This window comes from Cheilinus undulatus, linkage group 8, assembly GCF_018320785.1.
Source record: "Cheilinus undulatus linkage group 8, ASM1832078v1, whole genome shotgun sequence".
Taxonomy (NCBI): domain Eukaryota; kingdom Metazoa; phylum Chordata; class Actinopteri; order Labriformes; family Labridae; genus Cheilinus; species Cheilinus undulatus.
Genome location: NC_054872.1, coordinates 8,587,882 through 8,615,780, shown reverse-complemented (window position 1 = coordinate 8,615,780; position 27,899 = coordinate 8,587,882). Strand labels below are relative to the sequence as shown.

General features: G+C 43.7%; 1 protein-coding gene across 1 annotated transcript in view; it reads left to right on the top strand.

Moving 5' to 3' along the window:
• Positions 1-27,899, top strand: part of LOC121513481 (transient receptor potential cation channel subfamily M member 4-like) — a 75,315-nt gene that overhangs the window by 21,494 nt on the left and 25,922 nt on the right. Inside the window, exons 6-22 of the mRNA XM_041793268.1 lie at positions 1,693-1,870; positions 2,223-2,287; positions 2,400-2,618; positions 2,707-2,809; positions 4,155-4,273; positions 4,848-5,099; positions 5,835-5,864; positions 7,351-7,859; positions 7,944-8,105; positions 8,519-8,837; positions 9,664-9,762; positions 10,663-10,770; positions 12,687-12,816; positions 14,536-14,681; positions 20,595-20,707; positions 23,971-24,010; positions 24,467-24,911. Coding sequence (XP_041649202.1) covers positions 1,693-1,870; positions 2,223-2,287; positions 2,400-2,618; positions 2,707-2,809; positions 4,155-4,273; positions 4,848-5,099; positions 5,835-5,864; positions 7,351-7,859; positions 7,944-8,105; positions 8,519-8,837; positions 9,664-9,762; positions 10,663-10,770; positions 12,687-12,816; positions 14,536-14,681; positions 20,595-20,707; positions 23,971-24,010; positions 24,467-24,911 — 3,037 coding nt within the window. The remainder of the gene's footprint in view (positions 1-1,692; positions 1,871-2,222; positions 2,288-2,399; positions 2,619-2,706; positions 2,810-4,154; positions 4,274-4,847; positions 5,100-5,834; positions 5,865-7,350; positions 7,860-7,943; positions 8,106-8,518; positions 8,838-9,663; positions 9,763-10,662; positions 10,771-12,686; positions 12,817-14,535; positions 14,682-20,594; positions 20,708-23,970; positions 24,011-24,466; positions 24,912-27,899) is intronic.

The window sequence follows — 27,899 nt, the reverse complement described above, 5'->3', positions numbered from 1 at the left end:
AATGTCCGAGGGCTAAGAGAGAGGCTGAAAGGGAGAACACAAAACTCAGAAGCTTTCCCTTGAAAGGCAAATCTCAGATATTTCCTGTGTCTTTCCACCACAGGGATATGAAAAAACACGTCTTTCAGATCCACAGATGTGAAACAGTCCGACTGTCAGATTGCTTTGAATAGATGGCGTTACGTCAACATACAGAACGGCATCTTTCTTAGTGACTTGTTCAGATTTCTCATATCTAAAATGGGGCGCCTCGATCCGTCCTTCTTTTGGATCAGGAAATAACTGTGCCCTGACTTTCCTTGACATGTGTGTTAATGTCCTGGCCCTGTGGTGGGCTTCGGGCTCATTTGTTTCTGTTCTGTACACGTATGTAAATGTCCTGGTCCTGTACTGGGCTTCAGGCTCATTTGAGTGCTTTCTGTAACCATGACTCTTGTAGAGCTGAGTGGACAGTGGTGCTTGGGGAGTGAGTGTATGGGGGAAAAGTGAGGGTGCACGCTTATGGACTGAGTGTGCTGAGCAGTTTTCACTGGCAAGGGACACTGCAGCGCTAACTTTCACTTTAATACACCTTGCTGCTGTGGGACTGTGTGACCTAACAGCCTAGGGCAATATATCTTCCCCTCTCCCCCACAGATGGTAACTAGGTCCTGCGCAGCTTTCTCGCTCTGCTTGCCTGGCTGGCTACTGCTGGCACAGAGGGTATGGGAGCTGCTCTGTGGAGCGCTGGGCAGTCTGGTTCACCTCTGCCTGGTGGGGTCTTTCCTAGGACCGGGAGGAGCTCGCAGAGCTCTGGCCCGAGCGATATCTCCGACTGGGCTGGGCAGGACATGCATGGTCAGCTGATGAGGGCTCACAGGAGCAGTGAGGCATCAGAGATTTGAAAGCCACCGAATCTTTTTGTTGTCTTTCAAATTTGTGTACGATATCTTGTATCGCAGGACCAAATAAGCCTGTAGTGGAAACAGGGGCATTCAGGAGCCTCCTTTTCTCCCAGTTGGACATCTGCATGAGATTTAGCCACAAATGGCGCTGGGTGACCACCAAGAAGCTCATAATTCTCCCAGCGTCCTGAGCGGCACATGAAATCATGCGCAGGGAGAAGTCAGTAGCCTTTCTGAGCTCCGTATAGGTCTCCGCCGTGGCCTTACCCTCCAGGTCACGCAGGAGGTAAGTCTGGTAAGCTTGCAGGATGGCTAGGCTGTTAGTCATGGCAGCCACCTGACCTGCCGCTTTGTAGGATTTCTCTGCCAGAGAGGCTGTGAGCTGGCAAACCATGGAGGGAAGCTGAGGCTTGCAGGATGAAGAAGAGAGGTGGGAGGCCACGGACTCCTCCAGAAGTGGTAAACTCTGGTTCTGAGACAACAGAGGACTGTCCTGAAAAAGGTTGAATGAGTCTAGTTTTAGTCATGGAATAAAAGGCTGTCGATGAACATTTTTAGTCTTAGTTTTAGTTGACAAAATGAACACTGACATGAAGGCCAAGCAGACCTCCATGGTGAGCGTTGTCATCTGGGAGGCCTTCTATAGAGAGGTGTGAGCCTTTAGAATCATGTCCAATCAGGTTAATTTAGCACAGGTGGAACAGTGAATGGGGGCAGAATGCTTTCAGAGTGAGCTGTATTCATGGGGTGGGGGCAGACATTATCAGACATTTCCAGAGGAAATGACCTGACTGTTTTCTGTCCTCAGGGCAGCTATCCTGCTTGGTATCTCACCACAAAAACATCCAGGGACTCTTTCTGCCTTGATAACAACCATCAGGCCTTCCTCCTGGCGGATGATGGGATTGAGGGCAGTTGGGGAGGAGAGAGAAGCTTCAGGACCAGTCTGGAACACTACATTTCCCTCAAGCGTACCAGCATTCAGGGTGAGACTGAGGAGCAGGGAGTAATGTGTTCTTTCATAAAGTAACTGAAGATAAATGACATTCTGCAGAGCAGGGAAATACAGCGATGGTTTGATAATGGTGATTTTTTAAATGAAAGGACCCATAAAATGTTCCTGCGTCACTGAATTCACCATAAGATAAGAAGATGTTAGATCATTAAACTTTAAAATCAAACATCATTAGAACCTGTTTGATACTACGACAACAAAAACAGTGATCCGAAACATTCAATACTGGGAGATGTATTGTTTTTAGACATTGCTGCGAAGAGTTTCCCATTTTTTTCATGAATTTTTAGTAGATCTCTTCTTCTGGTGCTAAATCCAAACAGGAAGTGGCAGCACAGAAATCCCGGTGGTCTGTATGCTGATCTCTGGAGACTCCAGCATGTTGGAGGTGAGAAACTCTGCACACATATCTAACAAGAGTTTTTTTCAGTTTTAGCATTAGTGCATTGATGTTGACTCAGAGAGGTTTTTTAATGCCCCCCTCCCCCATTGCATTCCAGCGGGTAGACTCATCTCTGAGGAAAGGGATACCTTGGTTGGTTTTGGCTGATTCTGGTCCAGCTGCAAACTTCATCACTGAGCTGCTGAACGATATCTCCTCTGGTGCCCCCAACTTCTACTCCAGTGCAGTGGACCTCTGCGTGAAGCTGAAGGTCATGGTTTCTGAGAGCCTGAGGAGACACTTCCCTTTTGAGTATGTGGACCGTCTGCTGTACAGAGTGAGTGCATCCTGTCGATTATCTCCCTCTTCCATATGTTGATCTGTTTTCATGTATGAAATGAATGTCATTCTCTTTCTGTGTTCAGGCTCTGAGCATCCATAAGCACAGAGACCTCATCACTGTGTTTCATGGAGAACTGGATGGCTCTGAGGATTTTCAGTCTGTTCTGCTGAATGCTCTCATTGAAAGTGAGTAAATAGACAAATATTTATGGACTTCTCCTTTCTAACGTCATCAACAAGGATCTAAAGATAGATAAAAAATATCAACACATAGAGTGCTTCACAAATTTATTAGACCACCTGTCATATTTGTCTCAAAGACCATCCAGCATCATGAAGTGCTTTAATGCGGACTCTTTCATTTTCAGTGGGCTCTCCACGTTTTACCATTTTGAACAGGAACAAGGGATTTCAAACTGAATTCACCCAAATTTGAGCCGGCTCAGTAGGCTTCTCTGAGAAGTCAGAAATTACTCAAGCATAACATTCAACCACTAAAACTAAATTTTCTGTTCAGGAATGCAAGTAAATAACTATAATTTGACATATTAATCAAGAAATATTAATGTGCTTTACTATTTTTTTTTTTTTTTTGTGAACCAGTTAAATTGAAAATTCATGGATAACTATAATGATTATATTTTAGCATTAAAAATATCATTTGGGTTAAAGAGCTTGTACATATTAGTGTATTGACCATTGCAGAAACATAAAAAATGATTTTGGTAATTACCAATGCTGTTAATTTAGGGCAGCTGTGGCATAAACTTACTTTGGTTAGGGTTAGGGTGGTCTGATAAATTTGTTCAGCACTGTACGTGCTGCCAATTTTATCATCTGAATAAGGACAGCAGTCAAAACACACTGCCAGTCCTTTAAATGAAGAGAGTATAAAATCTGCCATCAGGGGGAGATCAAAAAAAAAACTAGAAATGCCTGTATAAAGGTGGGGTACTCTGATATGGTGTGAGGAAATGATTCTACAGAACAGCTTAAAAACTGGGATTCAGATACATGTCCGAACTTTGGTGGGCTGATGCAGTAATCTGTTCTGTACTATGGTTGATATCTTTATAATACAGGGGCATATCACAGTGAGAGAGGGTGGGAGTGAGAGCGAGAGAAGGAAGCAGCAGGTGTTGCTCTGAATCATCAGTCACCATCTAAATGACTTGGACTGATGTGGACCAAAAATAAATACGGAGCAGAGTTTCAGAGTCGGAGTGTCAGAGTTTCGTTAGAACAACATGAGATCCATTTCCTCCTTTAACCTGTGAAATCTTCAGACAAAGACAGATTCAGTGTGCTAAGACCTGTAATTGTTCTTTGGAGCTAAAAGCCTCCTGTGGTGTAGCTAATGAGCATTTTCCTTCAAACACTTAAAGTGGTGCTTCTGGGACCTGTGCATGGTTAATGTTAACACCAGTGTTACTGTAAGACGTTACATAAGTTATGCGTTACATAAGTTAATAAATACACAAATTTAAAGATCTATGTATTCACATGTATGTCTATATGTTCACATGTGCAGCCAAAGAGCGTGCGCCCAGTGAAACCAGCGATTACACTGTGGCCCTCAAACAGGCCGTGGCGTGGAACAATGTCGACATCGCCACGTCGGAGCTGCGAAACGAAGACATCCAATGGAAGGTCAGAGGTCAACATCCAAACAATCTGATCACTGTGGTTAATGATTGAAGGTTCCAGTTAATCAGAGTTTATGAGATCATAATCAGAGGAAACAGGGAGTTTACTTATTGGATAGTTAGGCTCAGGAGTCATTTATAATAAAACATGTTAGTAGAAAGAGTCTGCATGGTTTTAGCAGACTGCAGGGTTCTCTCCATGTTCAGGTGTTTGTGATCCACACTGACAACAAGCACTGCTAATGTGGAGATTACTGGATAGATAATACAGTTCATATTCAGCTGACACAAACAGCTGTTTAAGCCTCCTGACAGCTGATGGATGATCAGCACATGGATGATCAGCTCATGGATGATCAGCTCATGGATGATTCCATAAGCTTTCAAACCATCCTTTTTTTGGTCTTTGTTCTCTGGTCTTTGTTCTTTGGTCTCTGGTCTCGGGTTTTTGGTCTTTGGTCTTTGGTCTTCTGCCACGATTCCTTCAGTCTCTCCATGGTTCTGGTGGGAGGGGCTTAGGCTCAAGAAGAAGACTGAAGCCCTTCACGGCCACTGATAATGGTCTTTAATATTTTCAGACTACGGACCTGGAGGACTTAATGACTGACGCTCTGATAAAGGACAACCTGGAGTTTGTGCGTCTGTTCTGTGAGAACGGTCTGAACATCCAGGAATACCTGACCTACGGTCGCCTAGAGAAACTCTACTCTTCTCTGTCCCAGAGCTTGCCTGCCTACAAACGTCCCAGCAAGCGTAAGAGGAGGGCGGGGCCAACCAGTGAGACGTCACAGCAGAGGAGAAACAGCCCAGACAAGTTCAGACTGTCTGAGGTGAGGATGGGGAGGCGGAGCTTCACAATGATGTCTCTGATGGACTCACTGTCATGAGTTTATGTTGGGTTAGTTTTAGCCTGTAGTTTCTGGGAGTTCCCTGTGTCTCTTTGCCTTTCTCTTCCCTCGTGTCTGGATGAATTTATTATCCTTTAGTTGAGTGTTTCCTGTTTTATTTTGTAGTTCTCTTGTCTTGTTTGACGTCCTTCCTTTGTTGGCACCTGATTGTCATTCCCAGCGTTTTCTCCTGCTGTTCTCCTGTACTGTTTTCCTTGTTCCTTGAGTGTTCTTGTGTGTTCTATTTTATTCGTTCATTCAAACCTGTAATGATTGATGTATGCTTTAATTTGAACCCAGAAGCAGACTGGAAGCAGGAGCAACAGTGTAAAAAGTTTATTGTGCAGGAATTTTGGGGGGGGCAGATAGTGAGGGAGAATCCAGGAGGTTGGAGGTCCTGAGGGGGAGGTGAGTGAGAGAGTCCATAGTGAGAGTTGGGCAGTGTTGTGGAGATTGGGCTTGAGGCACTGGTGGCACTGGAAGGCACTGGAAGAGACGGAGGACAAGCTGGATCAGTAACAGGCACAGGTGAGCATTGGAAACTTGCAATAATTCAGAGAGTTATTGAAAAGCATGAGCATGAGGCCGATACCACAGTTGATGCGCGAATAATCTGGCGCTAGAGGATCCTCGCAGCAGAGCTTATGAGGAAGTGGTGATTGTCGTGGTTGTGTGCAGGTGCGAGAGTGCTGTGAGAACCAGTGCGGGGTAGGGTCCAATCTCTGTGAAGACAGAAGCAAACAACACAAGGCAGGAAACAGATCTCTGGAAGACTTTCAAAATAAACTGAAAAAGTGCCACAAACACCACAGTACCTCCTCTGTTCCTTTCCTCCTGATGTGTTTCTTTGTAGTATTTCCCTGGTTGTAGTTTTTTGTGTCTTGAATGTTTGATTGTGTGATCCTTCCCTCCCTGTGTTCTTCTGTGCTTCCTTGTTCTCTTGCTGAGTTTCCTGTTTTGTCTTGGGTATTTCTCATGGTCCTTTTTTCTAAAGAAGGTTGGAACCTGTATGGATGGACAGAGAATTAAACTAATAGATTTGATTAGTACCGCTGTTAGATACGAGCACTTAAACATTTATCTGCTCATACTGACTTTGAGGAGAGCTCAGATTCAAAGGTATTTGAGCTGCTCTACATGTTCATAAAAACCTGAATGAGCTCATATTCACATATTTTTTGGTCCTCTTTGTCAGTGGTTCTCAACTGGTGGGTCGGGACCCAAAAGTGGGTCGCAAACTGGTTTCAGAAAAACAGATAAATAAATAACAACAAAAAGGTCTAAAAATATCTCTGATATTGAAGCCCTAGGCTGACATCTATCCATATACTTTATTCTGCTGGAAAAGTAGTAAATTCTGATTGTTTTCTTGAGATTTTCACTTATTACCTCCGCCAAGGAGGTTATGTGATCGGCAGGATTTGTTTGTTAGTTTGTTAGCAACATAACTCAAAATGTTATAGATGGATTTTGATGAAATTTCAGGAAATGTCAGAAATGGCATAAGGAAGAACAGATTAGATTTTGGGAGTGATTTGGGGAATTTCAATTGAGTCTGTTAAGATGCCACAAGTGTCAAATACAAAATTCTTGGGAATTATTATTGATGAGACTTTGAGTTGGAGAGAACACATTGACTGGGTTAACAGAAAAATAAATAAATCTATTGGTATAATAAGGAGGGTTAGTCACCTGGTCACCACAAATTGTCTCCTCACTATTTACTACAGTTCAATTTATCCTTATCTTTCATATTGTAACTTAATTTGGGCAAGTACATTTCCTACTACTCGTCACAAAACTTTGGTCCTCCAGAAACGTTTTGATAGAATTGCAACCCGGTCTGAGTCACGTACATCATCAGTTCCTCTTATGAAGAGACTCAAAATTCTTACCATTTATGGCATTAATGTTTTTCAAATATGTGTATTTATTTAGAAGATACTTTCAAGTGAGGGGAATATTCCTGAACAGTTTAAGATATATTTCAAAGAAAACTCACTGGTTCATTCTTACTCTACCCGTCATTCTTCTGATCTTCATCGTCCAAAAATTCTTACTTTGCAGAGGTCAATTTTCATTCAGGTATAGAGGTAGCAAATTATGGAATAGCTTTTCTCATCTGCTAAAGAAATGTTCCTCTACAAATTGTTATAAAAGATGCTACATGGATGACGTTACATCCATCCTGCAGATGGCACCATGCATGGCAAGGCTACTCAACCGGCTAGATGAGCTAACACGGTGGGCGAAGATGAGGATCAAGCCCTCAAAGTCCGGGAGTCTGTCGATCAAGGGAGGCGTGAAAGGGAACAGCACAGTGTTCATGGCTGGAGGAGAGAAGATCCCCCTGCTGGCAGAAACACCCATCCGAAATCTCGGGAGGCAGTATACATCAGAGCTCTCAGACAGGCAGATGGGAAAGGTAATCCAGAAACAGCTGAACGAAGGGCTGGCAAAGATTGACAGCAGCCAGCTTCCCCAGAAGCTGAAAGTTTGGTGCAACCAATTCAAGCTGTACCAGAGGTTGATGTGGCTGTTGAAAGTCAGTGAAGTTCCATCTACAGCTGTCAGCAAGATGGATGGTATTACCAATACCTACATCAGGAAGTGGCTGGGCCTCCCTCGCTGCTTCTCAGACGCAAGCCTTTTTGGCAAGAACATGCTGCAACTGCCCCTGAAGTCCATTAACATTGGATTCAAGCAGGAGAAGACCTGACTTGTGGTTGAGTTAAGGGAGTCCAGAGACCAGATGGTACAGGTCGCAAGATTGCATGTCCGTACCAGATGTAAGTGGAAGGCACAGCCAGAAGTGGACCAAGCCATCAGCAGGTTGCAGCATAAAGAGGTCGTGGGAAGAGTGCAGGACAGCCAGGCAGGGCTGGACTGGGAAGAGCCTGTCAAGTTCTGGTTGAAAGCCACAAGGGAGCAGAGGAAGACCATAGTTTTGTAGGAGATAACGCAGTTGGAACAGGAGCGCTATCTCATTAAGGCAGTGTCCCAGGGCAAGCAAGGGGCATGGACCCGATGGGTGGACACCACAAGCCGGGTCATAAGCTGGACAGACATCTGGTGCACACTGCAAGCGCAACTTAGCTTCTGCATAAGGCCAGCGTATGATGCCCTTCCCTGTCCCCAAAACCTTGCCCAATGGTTTGAAAGTGAGGATAAGTGTCCTTTGTACAGCCAAGACAACACAAGCCTACAGCACATCCTTTCAGGGTGCAAGGTCACATTGGCACAGGGGCGCTTTAGGTGGCGGCATAGCCAGGTCTGGGAAAGCTGGCAGAGCTATTGGAGAAATGTAGAGTGGGAGCTAACAACGTGGCAAGTCCCCCCCAGCCGGCCATCCCATTTGTAAGACCAGGGGAGAACCATCCCAAGCCAGCAGCCAGGACACCGACATCTCTGCTCGCTACTGGGAAGGAATGGGAGATGCGAGTGGACCTTCGAAAGCAGCTAGTGTTCCCACCGGAGATCACACTGACAACACCAAGGCCGGATGTTCTCATGTGGTCGGGCACTGCCAAGAGGGTACTCATAGTCAAACTCACTGTCCCCTGGGAGGAAGGAATACCAGCAGCACATGAGCTCAAGCGGACGAAGTACTCCGCCTTGGCCTCAGAGTGCAGAGACATGGGCTGGGCTGCAACCTTCCACCCTGTGGAAGTAGGAAGCAGGGTATTTGTGGGCAGTTCAACCATATGACTTCTCCGGGCAACTGGGTTGATGGGGGCAAACCTGTGTAAGGCCATCAGGGAATTGGCAGAGGAGTCAGAGAAAGCCAGCTACTGGTTGTGGATATGGAGGAGAGACAGTTACTGGGATGTAACACCCAAGTAAGGGCAGCTGCAGGGGGTGGTGGGGACACATCCCCATTCAGCCACTGCCCCCCCACCAGGAGATGTACTGGGTAGGGGGCGAAACATCAGTGAATGGTGGCTCCAGCTGACGACCCTGTAGCTGACCCGACGGGCACCGTAGGAGGTGCGGCAGGCCAGAAATGCCAAGCAGGAAGAACATCACCTGTACAATGTACTGGATGGAAATATTTTCAAGAAAGTTAGTCTTCATATGATAATTTGTAGATGTCTTGTTGCCATTTTGAAACCAAACCAAAATGTGTTCTAATGGTAAAACATAGTGGAGTGAAATGTTTGCAGGCATGTCCTCCCAAAGTGTTCACCAGTCTCTTTGTTCAGCCTTTTGTTGTGTTCCTTTCAAGGTCAAAACTTTAGCATTTTTTGCTGAATTAATTTCAGAAGAATCCTAAATTTGTGTCCTACTTCTCATCACAGTAGGTGGTGTGTTATATGGCATGATCCTTTGAGAACTGCTGCTCTTTGTGTTTCATGTTTTATCTGATGCTAATATTAACCTGCATTATTATGAGGTTTGAAAACTTTAAACTTTAGTTGGGTTGGGGAGAGTGGGATCTCTTCATGTTTCATGATAATTCAGCAGTAATGTGTATGTCTTTAAAATAACCCACTGTTGTGGTATGTAGGTGTCCCGTATGCTGTGGAACCTGACTGGTGATGTCTGTCAGCCATTTTACCATCTTCAGGGTCGGGACCACAACACCAGCGCCGGGGAGATGTGCAAGGTGAGGAAGAACCTGAATTACAGCAGGATTGTGTCCAATTACAGGATTCCCGCACATCCTTGAAAGTCTTAGATTTTGAAATTTAAGGCCATCAAAGTCTGATTTTTACCAGTGAAAGCTCTTCTGTTTTAGAGGGAGTTTGACTAAGACCTGCCCTTCTCTGGCCAACTTTATATAAATAATTCAATAACTCCAGAAAGTCGATTCTCTCAACAGTATAGAGGCATTAAACGAAATCCTCAGATTTGGATGTTTATGACCAAAAATATGTATAGTGCCCTAAACGTTTGACATCTCATAAACAGTTTATTAATTCAGAAAATTCACTTATCTGTAATAGCTGAGATAACAAAGGTTGGCAAACGTTATGCTGAATGATTCAATGTAAATACTGTAGCACCAAACTAATGGAGAGCCACTCTTGGTAAAGATGGTAAAAAGGCCGTTGTATTTTTCTCATATTCTGAGCCTAAAACCTTAACTTCAGTGGCACTTTGATGCTGATCCTCTATCTTGTGGTCTGAGATTGTGATGGCAACGAGATGCAGTTTATCACGTTTGCACTGGGGCCTGTAAATTTGGGCTTGTAACTGAAGCTTTTTATCGACCTTCTCAACAAAAAAAAAGGTTAATATATCCCTCCAATGCATAGTTTAGACCCTTTTGGTGACTTTTAGATGATATATGATCTTTCTGTCTCCAAAAATCATCAGTGGCCTCCTGTGAATTGTCTCCTACTGTGACACCTGCCATCGCCTGTCACTGAATGTTCATTGTTTGTCCGAGTGAGTGGAGGGGGCATGGCTTAGCCCTAGGTCAATTGAATCATGAGACCAATGAAGAAGCATGGCTTTTATGGATGTGATGTAAATCACGTAATGCCTGACTTCTCTCCTGCAGGAAGAGAATTCAGAGAAAAATGACTCCTGCCCCTCACCGTGGTCGGCTCTCTTCATCTGGGCCGTCCTACTGAACCGCGCTGAGATGGCATTATACTTCTGGGAGATGGTGAGACATACCTGATTAAACGCTTAAAAATATGATCATATCTGTGTTAGTGTTGCATAATGGTATTTTTACCATCTACTATCATCATCTAATTTACATTATTAATACTGGACTGTGGAAGATAGGGGCAAACCTGAGAGAAATCACCTGTTGGGTTACTGGAGTTTTCTTTGACTCCAATCATGCTGAAAATGCTAGAAACAGGCAGGTCTTAATCCTTCTGGGTTTACTTCTTGACTCATTGAGTGCCAGCCCTTTTATAAAATGGAAAGTGGCTTGTGCCAGTGTTTTTGGCCATTTTAAGTAACCTTTCAAGACCCACAGAATATTCTGTACTATGAGTCTGAAAACACCAAATAGCTCTAATGAAAGAAGAAACTCTCTATTTCATCATGGAAAAAAATGTTTGTTTGCAGCCTGTTCTATTTTTGATTTATCTTAAGTTGAATAGAGGCTAGTTTCCCCAAAAAAGACCACTTTTTTATAGAAAGCTGAGAAAAATGCATTTTTGTGAAAGCAAAGCAGTGATTTGAATGTTATAATTTTGTCTTTAATGACATAAAAGACATCTGAAAATTGTATTACAAATGTTATTTTATTGTAAAATAAATACAAATAAATAAAAAATACAACACAATACAACTAGACGGCGCCACGGGACCACCGATATGCCCACGTCCTTTCCTGCTTGCGTGTTCCCTGGGGCGCTGCCTGTAAATTATGAAAGTAATATAATATATATAATATGTTTTATATATATTATATATAATCTATAATATAGAAATGTTTTTGTTCTTACCTCTTTTTCTGCCAACAGACGTTGTTGTACAACTGCATGGGGCTTGTTCTTCTCTCAAGTCTGCTTCTGAAATCACAGGAGCATGAGTGATGGTTTCATTCGATAAATCTGGCTGAATAATCAGTGTGTTCCTAACGTTAACTTACCTCCATTGCTCTGCGACGGAGAACAAGATCTGTTCCACTCACTCGGCAGCCATTCCTCAGAGTCTGGGTCAGAAAAGTCCATCTCTGAAGTGTCGTCGCTGTATGTATCAAGCTGGCTAAAGGCTGCCTTTTTTCTCCAACGCACAGGGGAGACCTCGCGGCATTCTTTGGCCTCTTGGCCGGCCGAGGCAGATGAATAATAACATAGTCAGTAGTAGTAGTCATTAAAACAGCACTTTTCAGCTGAAATAAAGCTGTTATCTGATTAGTCCGTACTGATTTCTATCACTCATCTTTTCTTCAGCTTAGCAGCTGGAACGTCAGACTCACGCTGACGGTGACGTCACACACATAGCCTCAACAGTCCAACGGGTGTCTGTGGAAACATCGACTATTTTGGGGTTAAGGGTACCAAACTGTACTCAATCAGACTGGACCTCCTGATGGAAACGTGGCTTATGAGTACTTGTACCCATCTCTGTTACAGAGCTCTTCTCAACAGTTCTAAAAGCCAGTATCAATCATATTTCCAAAGGTCTCCGATGCTCGAAACCCAGTCATATTTGCACTAGATACTTCAGCGTTTTTCTTCCATATTGAGTGTCACAGACATAAGAGAGCATGTAGGCGTGTCTGTGTCTCCTCTGATCAGCATGTTCAGAGGCTGTGGCAACACTGGACACCAAAGCCAGATGAAGGTGTGAGGGCCCCTTCAGGGCTGCTTGTAGCCCTAGTTAAGGCCTGAGCATTCAGGGTGCTTGGATGTTTGGTGTAAAAGACATGACAGTTCTTAGCTGTCCAACTTTTCTGTGACTGATAGATATCACTACAGGAGCCCATTTAAAAACTGTGCCACAAGCCCAGCATACACCAAACCTTTCTTGCATGTTTGAGATTACAACAGGGTTTAAAAGCAAGGCCACAAGACTGATTTTTTGTTTTGTGTGTGTGTTTGTTCATATGTGTTCGAGGCGGGGGAGTCGGTGCTGAATGCTCTTGGTGGCTGTAAACTTCTCAGAGAGATGTCGAAGCGGGAGACTGAGATGGAGAACCAGCTGGCCATGGAGGAACTCGCTCAGAAGTTCGAGAACCTTGCACGCGGTCAGACACATTTAAAGGGGATATATTTTACCCTTTTAAGACAAGTTTGTATTGTTCTCAAAGGTCCCCAAAATATGCCTGTGAAGTTTGTTGATAAAAAAAAACTCCAGTATTGATTTCTGCATGTCTAAAAACCCCTCTGTGTCAGCCCTGCTCAGAACGAGCTGTTTCTGTAGCTTTAAATGGCTAATTCTTTACATGAGTCATGAGGGGAAAATCTGAGAACGGCTTGTTTCATCAGCACACATTTTATGAAAGGTGGTGGGGGGGGGGGGGTTGTTCTGGTATTTGAGGGGGTTCTGTCCAGTATTGTAGTTGAGTCACCAAACCTCAAGTCAGAGTCAAGTCCTGAGTTCCTAGTGTTCAAGTCCGAGTCACCAAAGAAAAATCTGAGTCCTCTATGCTAGAGTCCGAGTCAGTCCCCTAGTGCCAAATTAAATCATTTTTAAGCTATTCCAGCTTTCCAGGTGGGTTACGCTGATGTGTTTTGTTAAGGTATGAATTTCTTCAACTTTTTTATCTAAAGGACTACAGGAGCTGTTTCACTCTTCATCTATAATATTAGTTATAGTAACAGGATTATTTGTGTATTTGGGGGGGAAAATTAGATGTTTTTAACTGAACTCATGCTTCACATCTATCTTAGACTAGTAAATATTCCTCCTTTAAAATGACTTGATTTATTCAGATTTCTCACTAAAATTTAAAATTCCAATTTTCTCTGTGGGACATTTGAACACATCATCAAAAGGTCTTAACTTCATCCCCCCTTCGATACTCTAAAGTCTGAGTTGTCATGAAACACATCTTATTTTTCGGTATCTCAGCTTGTTTAGCTTGTTTTCTCGCTGATGTTAACGTAGATTTCATTGTTAGAGATTTTTTACTAACGGGACTGACTACAAGGTTAAAGAGTTTTTTTCACTCTGTGTCAGACTGAGGAGGATTGCTGTACAACAGCAACAGCTAATATGATGAGTCTGAGCAGCTGATGGAGATTTTCAGCGATTCAAAGGTGGGCTGGCTGCATTTTAGTTTAATTTCTTGTAAATATTAATGGGGGAATACAGAGAAGGGCCACAGGTTTAAGCTACCTATCAACCGATCAGCTCCTCTCTCTGTCACCCAGGCTCCTCCTCCTCTCTTTCCTCTGGTAGGTTGGACAGACAGCCGGTTAGACTCACATGAACGCGCATGCAGGTGAACGCATACCGGGCGCTGCGTGAACACTGATCAGTTTTGAGGAGTTTTCTCACACAAAAACAACAAGTATTAAAAAATAAAATAGTTTTCAGCAAAAAAGGTTAGAGTCCTTCTCTTCGTCCTCGAGTCCTGACACAGTTAAAGAGTCTGAGTCAAAGTCAGAGTCATCAGCACTCAAGTTCAAGTCAAGTCACGAGTCCTCCAAATCAGGACTCGAGTTAGACTCAAGTTCGAGTTCGGACTCGAGTACTACAACACTAGTTGTGGACAGGCCAGTGGCACTTTTTTTTTTTTTTTTTTTTTAGAAAAGCCTGAAAAGGCTATTTTTGCATAATATGTCCACTTTAAAATATCACTGATACTCAAAAACACATCTTTCGTTATTAATTAGCTTCTTTAACCGGGATAATAAACATATGAACACTTAAAATCCCCCAAAAAATGCTCAATTCAAACACCCGTCAGCTTTGACCATTATCCTGTTTCTCCAAACTCACTGTGTGTGTTTGTCTTCAGACATGTTCGGAGAGTGTTATCAGAACAGTGGAAGTCGCTCCTTCATACTGCTTCTAAATAAATCGCCAGTGTGGGGCAGAGCTACGTGTCTCCAGATGGCGACAGCAGCAGATGCCCGTCTGTTCTTCAGCCATGATGGCATCCAGGTACACATGATGACTTCCTCCAGGTTTAACAGGATGATATTAATGCATGGCTACAGAAATCTGATTTATGACCATTTAAAGCGTTAGATCAGGAGTGTCGGTGTTAGCCTGCTAGCTAATGTTTACCCCCTTTTGGAGCTGGAAATATCTGAGTAGGTAGGAGTGACAAGACTCAAAGCTCACAGGAAGAGACGAGATTTGGGATGAGACAGAATAGGTAGTGGACATGTGCGGCTATATTACTCTGCTCGGTCCACCTACTATTCCCAAATTATCCACTCTGGCTCCTCCAACCCCAAAGCTCTCTTTCCCACTATTAATAAACTCCTAAAACCCCATGACAGTACCTCCTCAACCTTCACGACTGACAAATGCAACACATTCCTTTCTTATTTCCAGACCAAAATCGACAATATTTACAGCAGCTTCACCAACCCTCCCTTCCCCTCCAGCTCTCATCCCTGCCTCCATACCTACAACCCCATGTGTCCTCATCCAACCACTCTCTCAGTTCCTTCCTGTATCCTCCTCTGACCTGGCCACCATAACTTCTGGCATGAAGAGTTCCACAAACACCCTTGACCCCATCCCATCTAACCCTCTCAAAAACTACCTTCCAGCCATCTCTCCCCTCATCACCTCCATCATCAACTCCTCTCTTCACACTGGTTCTTTTCCCCAATCCCTAACCTCGCAGCTGCTACCCCCATCCTCAAAAAACCTGGACTCAACCCTGATCACATGTTTAACTTCCGGCCCATCTCCAACCTCCCCTTTCTGTCAAAAATTCTGGAACGTGTCATCGCCACACAGCTCAAGTCCCACCTCTCCCATAACAACCTTTTTGAACCCTCCCAATCTGGCTTCCGACCCCAACACAGCACTGAAACAGCACTACTGAAAGTTACCACCGACCTCCTCCTCACATCAGACTCTGGCCATATCAACATCCTCATCCTCCTGGACCTCTCAGCTGCATTCGACACCATCAACCACTCCATCCTGCTCTCCCGTCTGGAACATTCACTCCACATCACTGGTACTGCACTTTGCTGGATGAAATCTTACCTCATGGACAGACAGTAATTCATTCACATCAACAACTGCTCCTCCTCCACTGCTCCCCTAACACAAGGCATCCCCCAAGGTTCGGTGGTTGGCCCCCTCCTTTTCATGATCTACCTGCTCCCCCTTGGTCAAATCATTCGCCACCATGGACTTAATTTTCCCTGTTATGCCGATGACATCCAACTATACACCTCCATCACCTCCATCCCCTTAGACACACACTCATCACTAACCAACTGCATCTCTGAAATAAAAGCCTGAGAGAATAACAACTTCCTTTCTCTAAACTACAATAAATCTGAACCCATGTTAATTGGCCCCAAATCCTTCACCAAATCCATCTATAACTTCAGCCTTCAAATCGACACCTTCAGTCTGTCCCCCTCACCTCACACCCGCAACCTTGGTATCATTTTTGACCGTCACCTCTCCTTTGATCAACACGTCACCCAGCTTACCAAAACGGCCTTCTTCCCCCTAAAAAACATAGCCCGCATCCGCCAACTACTCTCCTTCCCTGCAGCTGAAACTCTCATCCACGCTTTCATTACATCCCGACTCCATCCTTTATGGCACATTCTCAGCAATCCTCAATAAACTTCAGTGCATCCAGAACGTCTCCTGACCCACACCCACTCTCATGACCACATCACCTTGGTCCTCCAAAACCTCCACTGGCTCCCTGTCCCCTACCACGTCAAATTCAAAATCCTCCTCCTCACCCATAAAGCCTGAACCAACAGGCCCCTCCTTACCTTTCTGACCTCCTGCACCAACATACCCCTGTCCCGTAATCTCCACTCTTCAAAACTCAATCTCCTCTCCCCACCAACAAGAACCAAGCGCCGAACCTGGGGGGACAGAGCCTTATCCGTAGCTGCCCCCTCCCTCTGGAACTCACTCCCTAAACATATCCAAGACTGTACGGACTCATCCACATTATATTATTCAAATCACTGCTCAAAATACACCTTTTTAAACTGGCTTTTAATGTTTGATTCTGTCTTGTCACTTTTAACTGCTTGTTTGTTTGATTGTGATATTGTCCTGTCTTGGCTTGTGTGTAATGTATTTTTTCATTTTTGTACAGTGTCTTTGAGTTCTTGAAAAGTGCTTTATAAATAAAATGTATTATTATTATTATTATAAGGCTAACCTTAGCTATACAGGCTAGCGCTGCTGTGTATGTATGGGAGAGCTTGGCGGCGACCAAAATTAATGCAGAAGCCTATCGAGATGTGCAAAAACTCAACCAGCAGCCATTGTTTTTATCACCCACCTCACCTGTAATTACCGCCTTGTTCTCCTCAAATGAAGCAGACTGGATCAAACTGTTCAAAAATAGTTTTTTTTTTTTTTTTAATTAAGATTTATTTTTGGGCGTTTTATGCCTTTATTGACAGAGGAGGACAGTGGACAAACTTGGAAACGGAAATGAGAGAGTTAGGGACAGTGTAGGAAAGGGCCACAGACCGGAAAAGGAACCCACCTGCGCCCAAGAAGATAAGACTTTTGATAGATGGATTTATACCTTACTAATACCTTACTCTTTATTAACTGCTGTTTTTACCAAAGATAACTGTTTTAAATACATAAATGGTAACTTTAAAATAATATCAACAAAAATAATTATGTTAATAATTGCGACAAATTTTATTGAAATTTTTATTGTTGTTATTATTAAGATTATTATTATTATTATTATTATTATTATTATTATTATTGCTATTATTACTATTATTATTCTTACTATTGCTTTTATTATTATTATTATTATTATTATTATTATTATTATTATTGTTGTTGTTATTGCTATTACTGTCATTATTGTTATTATTATTATTAATAATAGTATGATAATACTTTGAATTTATATAGCACCTTTCAAGAAACCCAAGGACACTTTACAAGAACACATAAGACATGGACAAACTATGTCAGGGATAGAATGAGTGTAAGGGCTGGTTTACAGGTGGTGCTTGAGACGTTTTTTGAAAATGTCCAGAGATGGAGCGCTACGGATGTCTGCAGGCAGTGTGTTACAGAGGGTGGGGGCTGCAGCACTGAAGGCTCTGTCTCCAAAGGTTCAGAGTTTGGTTTTGGGTATGGAAAGTAGGCCAGTGTCTGAAGACCGAAGGTTGCGGGAAGGTGTGTATGGATTGAGGAGATCAGAAAGGTACTGAGGAGCCAGGGCATGGAGAGATTTTTATGTGAGGAGGAGGATTTTGTAGTTGATACGGGACTTGATAAGGAGCCAGTAAAGGTGGATGAGGGTCAGAGTGATGTACTGCCAGAGTCTTGTGCAGGTGAGAACTCTAGCAGCAGAGTTTTGGACATACTGGAGCCTGTCCAGGGTTTTGCTGGGTACCCCAGACAGGACTCCATTGCAGTAGTTCAGGCAGGTTATGAAAGCATGAATGAGTGTTTCTGCCACAGGGTCAGAAGTGATGGTCTGAGTCTGGAGATGTTCTTGAGATGATAGAAGGCAGATTTGGTGACAGATTTTATGTGGGACTGGAAGGAGAGGGTGGAGTCCAGGATGACGCCCAGGTCTTAGACCTCGGAGGACGGACAGATGGAGGTCCCATCCACATGGAGCATGAGATCTCCAACCTTCCGCAGCAGTGCTTTGGGGGCCACGACCATGAGCTCTGTTTTAATGATGTTGAGTTTGAGGTGGTTATAGGTCATCCAGGCTTTGATGTCATGGAGGCAGTTTACCAGGGAGTGGGGAGGGAGCTGAGTGGATGGTTTTATGCTGAGGTAGAGTTGGATGTCATCTGCATAAGAGTGGAAACTGAGGCCGTGTTTGTGAATAATCTGTCCAAGGGGAAGCATGTAGATGGTAAAGAGGAGAGGTCAGAGAACAGAGCCTTTAGGCACGCCCTGGTTAACTGGGATGGGGTATGAGTGAGATAGAGAGGGGATAGAGAATAGGGCTGCAACTAATGATTATTTTTTATGTCGACTAATCTATCAATAAATTTCCGGATTAGTCGATTAATCACAGTTATTTGGCATACTATTTTGGATCCCCATTTTGCATAAATAGTAGCAATTTAGATAGTAGCAGTTCACCTGCCTTGCAGGTTACAAATAACTAAAGGATGGCTTTCTTTAAAGTGACTGGTATGTCTATAAAAGTAAATAAAGCAAATCACCCATCCAAAGTCCAAAAGTACCAAAAAAGCTTAATGTAAACAAATCAAACTTCCAGCCCAAGTTACTGAACAATAGATCGATTATAATTTCTTTAAATTACAGTGCAGAAACAACATGTCACCATGTTCTGGTGTGAGGCTGGCTCTCTTCTTTGAGTAGTGAACTGCAAGTACAGATGAGTTTTTACCGGCTGGTATTTGATTTTACCAATATCAAAAACAATAATACGATTAGTCGACACTTGAATTGCCATGTCGACTAATTTTTATAGTCGACATAATCGATTATGGTGACTAATCATTGCAGCCCTAATAGAGAAGAGAACAGCATGGTGATATGAGATTGCTAGGTCCAGGCATTGTGGAATGAAGGGGGTGAGACCAGTGGAGCACACAAGATCCAGTGTGTGACCTTTGGAGTGGATGGGTCCTTGGACATGCTGTGTGATGTTGAAGCAGTCCAGTAGTGATAGAAATTCAGAGGTGAGTGTGCAGCTGGTGGAGTTGACGTGGATATTAAAGTCCCCGAGGAGGAGTGTGGAAGAAGACTTGGAGCAGACAGAGGTGAGGAGCTCAGACACGTCAGACAGGAAGGTGGTAGTTGCTTTGGGAGGCCAGTAGATGAGGACTATCTGACGCAGAGCTGATCCAGTTAGAGAGATGATTAGACACTCAGCCAGCCCCCCACTGCGACCAGTGGTGCGAGGTTTTTGCATATACACATAGCCAGGTGGGGTTGCCTGATTTAGTGTGGTGTAGTCGTTTGGATTTTGTCAGGTTTCAGTTAAGCATAAGAAGTGTACTTTCCTGTCTGTGATGATATCATGAATGAGGTAGGCTTTATTTTTTTATGGACCAAGCATTTTGCAGCATAAATGTCATGGAAATGTTTGAAGATGATGAGCAGAGAGCAGTGGGAGAGATGGTGGTGCAACAGGTAGATCTCAGGTTACTGATCTGCACGTGTGGTTTGTTGGGATGACGTTGTCAGGAGTGGGCGGGGTGCCGGTCCGACTGTACTGAGGGTATGGTATGGCTGGAGTAAACAAACCTGAGGACGCAAACAGCTGTGAGGGGGTGAGTACTCCGACTGACAGCAACACAAGGTTCAATGTAACAACGTTAGAGCTGACTGATATCAATCAGCACCCAACTGATTGGATTAGGAACAGCAGAACCACAAGATACAAGCGTTGTTGAGCAGACAGTTTTCTTAGGATTGTAAAGTGATGACATACACGCCAGCGTCTTCTCACATCCGGATATCATTATTATTATTATTATTATTATTATCATTAATATTTTCATTATTGCTATTATTATTATTATTATTATTATTATTATTATTATTATTGTTATGGGAACATTTTCTATGCGTCTGTTGCCAGTGCAAGCAGCCAGCATGTGTCAGGACAGATCGACCAGTCCTGAGATGATCATGGCTGTGATTGATCATCAGTCAATGATCCTGTTGTCTCTCTCTGTGGTTAATAGCTGCTTGGTTAATTTGGTTCTTGGTTAATTTCCTGATCAGTGCTCTTTGTGAAAGTCCATACACTCATGTAAAGGGTAAATTTAACCTGCTGGCTGTGTGAGAGATCCCTGGTGGTTCTGGGTTAACAGCAGCCTGACCTTAGCCATAACTGAAGGTATACTGTTGTTGACCATCCTACTCTGTGTTCAGTCTTTGCTGTCTCAGATCTGGTGGGGGGACATGGATAAGGACACGGAGGTCTGGAAGTTCCTCTTGACGTTCTTCATACTCCCCCTCATTTACACAGACCTCATCAGCTTCAGGTAGGTGTGTGTCAGCGGGATTATTGTGTTTTGATATGTGTTTTTTTTTTTTTTTTTTTTTTTTTTGAGGGATTAATTCTTTCATCAGGTCCATTCTTGTCCTTAGAGAAAAGTGTTTGAAGTAGAAAATAGTGTTTCTCTGTAAGAGGCCAAACTGCAGAGCCAGCAGCATAGTTAGTACGTGCTGGACCTTGAGGCAGATGTTTTTATGGAGCCGTCCACCTCGCCTCAGACAGATGCCCACACCATTTACTCAAATATGCACAGAAACATATAGTGCTTAACAAATTTATTAGACCACCTGTCATATTTGTCTCAAAGACTATCCAGCATCATGAAGTGCTTTAGTCCTGACTCTTTCATTTTCAGTGAGCTCTCCACGTTTGACCATTTTGAACAGGAATGAGGAATTTCAAACTGAGTTCACCCAAATTTGAGCCGGCTCAGTGGGCTTCTCTGAGAAGTCAGAAATTAATCAAGCATAACATTCAGCCAATAAAACTCATTTTTCTGTTCAGGAATGCAAGTAAATAACTATAATTTGACATATTAATCAAGAAATAACAATGTGCTTTACTATTTTTTCAGTCATTTTGTAGATCAGTAAATTTGAAAATTCATTGTTCTTATAAAATGGATGAAGATGGCTGTTTGTGTTTCAGGGAGGATGAGGAGGAGGAGCTGATGTCTAAAGGTGATATCAGAGACTCTGAGGTCGTGAAGGGAAGTGACAAAACCAGGATCCCCCTCTCCACCATCAGGCATGTGTCCTAATTCATAAACAATATAAACATCATACAAAAGTTCATATGATGCCGTAGTATATATTCTGACACAGGGTCTGAAGTTCTGTGTGAAGCACCTGAGCGCTACAGACGCTCAATTACTCCTCAGCTCACACCTGCCAAAGGTGTGTGAGTAGAGAGAGCTCTAATGAGCCACACTTATATCAAGCTTCTGCTTTAATCACTGCCATTTCCTCAACCATGTAAATATTTGTGAAATGACAAACTGAGACTTTCAGGAATTTAATATTTTGTGCACAAAAACACACCGTATCTCAGGCTGGGACTGATCAACTTTTCATGACTTTGAAAACTCAAAAATATGTAAAAATACAACCACATATTTATTATTCAAGTTTTACAAAAGCAACTCTTCTTTTCCCCTAACAGCGCCTGAGGGCTTGACTGATAACTGAGTAGTCATTCTATAGGTCGTTTCCACCAAGCGGTCCGGCTCAGTTCGGTGCGGTACGGCATGCATTTTTTTGCGTTTCCATAGAGCAAAAGTTGGAAAGGGTCCCAAAAAACGAACTGTACTGTCCCACTTTTCAGCACCCTTCCGCAGGGGTGCCAATCTTACCTACCCGTACCAAAAAGGTGAAGCTACACACACAACAATAGGGGCTGCACTGACGTCACGTCAGAGCGCGACTCAGCTGTTCACCTCTAGGCTTCAAACACAGAAGTCTGCGTTGTAAGAAGCGGGTAAAAACGGGAGAAAATTGACTGATATCTGCCTAAATGGGATATATTTGGACTCAATGGAGATCCAAACTGTTTCCTAGTCTATGATACTGATATCTGGCCACAAATAAGTTTATCTGGACCTGACTTTAAGAACGCAAAGCAGAGCCCAAAGGCTCACATCAGCCTGATCCATCTGCGATGGATGAGAAACTAAATTAATGCTTACGTTTTGTGAATACGAAGCCTTTGAACTGTTCATTCTCATCTGTAACTATTTATTAATCTACTTCTTACATTAGGTAACCAGTGAAAACATCGCTCTGTGGTTGTCGAACAGGCTTGTAAAACTTTGGGCTGCAGACTGTTTTAAAACTAGATCAGCGCGACCCGGATTTCTGACTTAATCTAGCTTGATTTTAACACCAGCTGAACATTTACTTTATTTTTAATGCGGCGAATTCTCACAATACAGCTCTAAACTTTCATATTTTGTCGTATAAACTGTTCTAGACTAGATATATTCACATATTAACGTAGCGTTACAACTCAAACCATCTCTGTACACGTATTCCATCAGCTGAGGATCTGTACTGACAGTGGTTAACATAATTAAGATGTCATTATTTTTTAAAAAGCACTTTCAGCTGAAATAAAGCTTTTTACTGCTTATTCCCTACTGATTTCTGTCACTCATCCCAGCAGACTCGCGCTGTGTGGGACTTCACATGCATGCTTTTACAGCCCCTGCCACCCAAGTGAGAGCACGGGTGTCTGTGGAAACGCAAACTACTTTGGGGTTTAGCATACCAAACCATACCAAACCATACTGAATCAAACCGGACCCCTGATGGAAACACGGCTCTAGTCTTATAATATTCATAGGGAATGTAAACCTACTCCAGTGCTAAGGACGAGCCACAGTTATGAAGGAGTGACAGGAAATCAACTTAGTCCGCTCAGCACACTTTAACAGATTTATCAATGAGGTTAACATGGACTATCAGCTGATAGAAAAGCTTCCATCATTTACAGCTTTATTCCTTTGAACTAAGCTTTAAATTAAAAGTTTCTGTTATATGTTAAATGTTTTTCTTAAGGGTTTATAAAATATTTATTATTTATTCAAAGGGATTTTTTCATTAGTTGTGTCGAATGAAATGTAGTTTGCACCTTTTTAATTCTGTGCCCTTCATGAAAATGTATTGTGTATTTCTAGAGTCATTCGTATTTTTTGTTGATGCGTTTGTGGGTTATGCATAGGGTTAACCCTCACTAATGTTCCCTCCCTGGACAGACATTCAACTCCCCTGAGCTCCTACTTCAGCAACTGTGACATCTGATGCATACGTCCACATGGCAGCGCCATAGCATCACCTCTACAACCCCAAATATCATTACGAGTCACTAAAACTATGATGATTAATAATCACTGTTGAAGTCATGAATTTCACCATTCAATCACTCACAGGCCACTCTCAGTTTGAACTAGCCACAATTGTCTGGAAATACCATTTAATAGAATAAAGGTTGACTTTAGCGTGCTGAAATTGATTTGAACTTGATTTATAATCCTTTGAAATGTAAAAGAAAACTTTGATTCTAATTTACGAGCATTTGTCCTCAGGAGGAAACAAAAATTAAGAAAGTTTACAGTTTGATATAAAAAGGCAGAACCCTAGAGCATCTGGGATGAGCCAAAACACATGATCTTTTCTCATGCTCTGACGCAATGCACCATGGTCAGAGAGGAGAAAAGTTCAGTTCTGTGTTGAATGGTTTTCTCCTCTGCAGACAGAAGCCTCAGATCTACACCACCAACACATTAGCATGTGTTTGTCTGTGAGTGGTGTTAGTGTTTGTGTCGCTGTGTGAATGACACGAAGCCAATAGTGCCTGCTCAAAGGCACAGAACAGATGCACAGATAGATTCAGCCACATGGTTACTTCTGGGAAAAAATCCTCCCTCATTGAAACAAGCATCTAATTCACACACACTGGCACCAGGGCCCAGATGAAGCACGGCTCATAGACCGTATATTGCAGAACGGCAGGAAGGTACTAGATCTCCCTTGCCCAGACATGGGTCACCGGGGCCCCCTCCTGGAGCCAGGCCTGGGAGTTGGGCTCGATGGCGTGCGCCTGGTGGCTGGGCCTGCACCCATGAGGCAACGTGGGTCCCCCCTCCCATGGACTCACCACCCGTAGGAGGGGCCATAGAGGTTGGGTGCGGTGTGAGCTGGGCGGCGGCTGAAGGCGGGGACCTTGGTGGTCCGATCCTTGGCTTCAGAGGCTGGCTCTGGGGACGTGGAATGTCATCTCTCTGGTGGGGAAGGAGCCTGAGCTTGTGCGTGAGGTTGAACGGTACCGGCTGGATATAGTTGGTCTCACCTCGAAACACAACTTGGGCTCTGGAACCAGTCCTCTTGAGAGGGGTTGGACTCTTTTCCACTCTGGAGTTGCACCTGGTGAGAGGCGCCGAGCAGGTGTGGGCATACTGATTGCCTCCGGGCTGGCAGCCTGTACATTGGGGTTTACCCCGGTGGACGAGAGGGTAGCCTCCCTCCTCCTTCAGGTGGGGGGACGGGTCCTGACTGTTGTTTGTGCGTATGCACCGAACAGCAGCTCAGAGTACCCACCCTTTTTGGAGTCGCTGGAGGGGGTGCTGGAGAGTGCTCCTTCCGGGGACTCCATCGTCCTGCTGGGAGACCTCAGTGCTCATGTGGCCAACGACAGTGAGACCTGGAAGGGGGTGATGGGGAGGAACGGCCCCCCTGATCTGAACCCCTGAAAGGCGAAGGTCTCGATTTACCGGTCAATCTAAGTTCCCACCTTCACCTATGGTCATGAGTGGTGGGTAGTGACCGAAAGAACGAGATCGTGGATACAGGCAGCTGAAATGAGTTTTCTCCGCAGGGTGTCTGGGCTCTCCCTTAGAGATAGGGTGAGAAGCTCGGCCATCCGGGAGAGACTTGGAGTAGAGCTGCTGCTCCTCCGCGTTGAGAGGAGCCAGATGAGGTGGCTCGGGCATCTAGTCCGGATGCCTCCTGGACGCCTCCCTGGTGAGGTGTTCCAGGCAAGTCCCACTGGGAGGAGGCCCTGGGGAAGACCCAGGACACGCTGGAGAGACCATGTCACTCGGCTGTCCTGGGAACGCCTTCGGATCCCCTGGGAAGAGCTGGACGAGGTGGCCGGAGAGAGGGAAGTCTGGGCTTCCCTGCTTAGGCTGCACCCCGATCTCGGATAAGCGGAAGAAGATGGATGGATGGATGGATGGCACCAACAGATGAGCACAGTTAGAAGGAGGTGGAGTTTGTGATGCTGATAAATTCAGCTCACTATAGTCCCTCACTTAGGAACCCTCCACAGCTAGAATCCACCCACATCTGGTGGCTGTCACTATCAGGCCCTGCCATCGGTGTCTGCTATTGCATTATGTGGTAGTCAGACTTTACATCTCTCACTTATGAAGCCCCATGGAGGGAGAAGCCCTGGGCTACAATACCAGCTAGGCCAGGGCTGTACAGTGCAATGTATATGTCGCAAATGCAATAAGAAAATTGGTCTGTGCTAAGAGGTTGTCACTCCTGATCGCACAGGTGCTATGACAAAGTGAGAGAGGTGCGTGCATGCCAGGCACGAAGATAAGACTTCAGGTTTGACTTGCTGCCACAAAAACTTAATTACACTTTGATTTGAAACTTGAAATTCACGCCCAGTCCATTTATTTTATATTTCTGGCAGATTTTAATTCAAGCGGAATGTTTTTTCCTCTCGCCATGGGTAATCCTCTGCGTGTGGCGCTCGAGTGGTGTCTCTCTCTCCTTCATCTCTCCGTCACACTGCTGTCTGTCTGTCTGTGTCATATCGGGCTTGTATGCTACATTCAGATGCATGATGGCTTGTTAACCACATCAGCTACGATATTAGTGAAGAGAAAATGCATCGTTTTATACATTAACCTTAAATCAGAAGTGAACGCACACTAACTCTCTATTAACCTGGGAGGACATAGCTAATACTCCCTGTGTACCCTCTTGTCGGATGTTCTCTGTTGTAATGTATTCAACCATCTCCTTTTCCTACCCCCTCGTGCAACATTTATGTTAATGACCCAAAATGATGTAAGTTGTTATCAATTGTAAACCCTGAGCATCAAATAAAATAACAAAAAAAAAAAAAAAGAAGTTAGCGCACACTGAGCACTGTGTCCTCTCACTGATGGCTAACTCACTGCGGCCATGCATGCATAATTGGAGAGGACGAGGAGAACGGAGACATAAGCTAGCAGATATTCGTTTCTGACATCGTGTAGCCTAAGTGCCTTAAAAAACTTGGGATTAAAGCAGCACTCCTCTTAAACATGCCGACCACGTTTTGCTGATAGATTTTTTTGTTTTACTTGCAATTTAACTCCAGTAGCCAGCTACCCTTGTTATCATTACACTGTTATAGAGAAAAGAAGGATCTGTTCATTTACATTAGCTTTATAAACATCAGACCCCAGTGTGATAGTACAATATGAACCAAACTCTAACAGTGTTTAATGAATTTTTAATGTTAGACATGTTTTCCTATTACTCTCAGTTAATTTATAAGGGGTGTCCAAACTATGGCCCGTGGGCCAACTGTGGCCCTCGGTCCTTTTAAATTGGCCTGCAAGAAATCTATCAAAAAGGCCCACATAAGAACCTAAAACTTTACTCTATTTCTTACCTTGACTAGGAATGCACAGTATTGGGGTTTATACAATATGGGGATGTTTACAAATTAAATTTAGCCGATCAATACAAATACATAAATGCATAGACCTAACACTTCAGTCCTTGAAACAGTTTAATGATGAGCAAATACACAAACTTCAGTCTCTAGAACACATTAATATTTAAGTAAATAGGATGAACACAGAAAAAGACTTCAGCTGTCTGTTGGTCCTGCCAAAAGTTAAAAAAAAAATGATGAAAACAAACAAAGCGTTACAGCAGCAAATAGCAGCATGAATGGAACTCATTTTCTCCTCTGATCTATGTCAAAGTCTGATTTCCAAATAACATTGTTAAAATGGATAAAGATGGTGGAGCAGGCAGGTAGACTGGCAGGAGCTGCTAACCTGCTCTTCACACCTTTGACTTTAACTTCATCATCACTCGCTAAATTAGCCAACAAAAGCCGTGATTTCATCTGCAGCACTGACACCAAACACAGACTGAAGTCTGAGAAATTTCTGCAGAGATCTATACCGTTAATCTACATGTTATAGCTGTTGTTTCTCTCAACACGCTGCAGCAGGATCAATCAGCTGACGCAACTGCGTGGAAATGAATCGCTGCTGACACAATGTGTCTCACCAAATCCATGGAGCCAATTAACCTCATACACCGCTATTCTACGAAACGGCAGGGCAACTGCTCCAAATGAACATAGAAATACAAACAGCTAAGGATACGCAAGCACACAGAAGGCTGCTCATTTACCTGTTTACCACCCTCCTCCTGGCCGGTGACGTGCAGCTGAACTCAGGGCTGGTCTCCCGACAGAACCTGCAGCCTGCAGCTTAGATACTTTCCAATCAAGGTAACGCTGATACACGCGGACTCTTTAACAGTAGTGGATCACAAAACTCAGCCATCAGCAAACACTTTAGTATTGGCTTCTTTCAGACTGTCCAGCACTCTAAAATCATCTGGGATCCACGATCAAAGCTGAGAGGTCTCCTAGGGGGG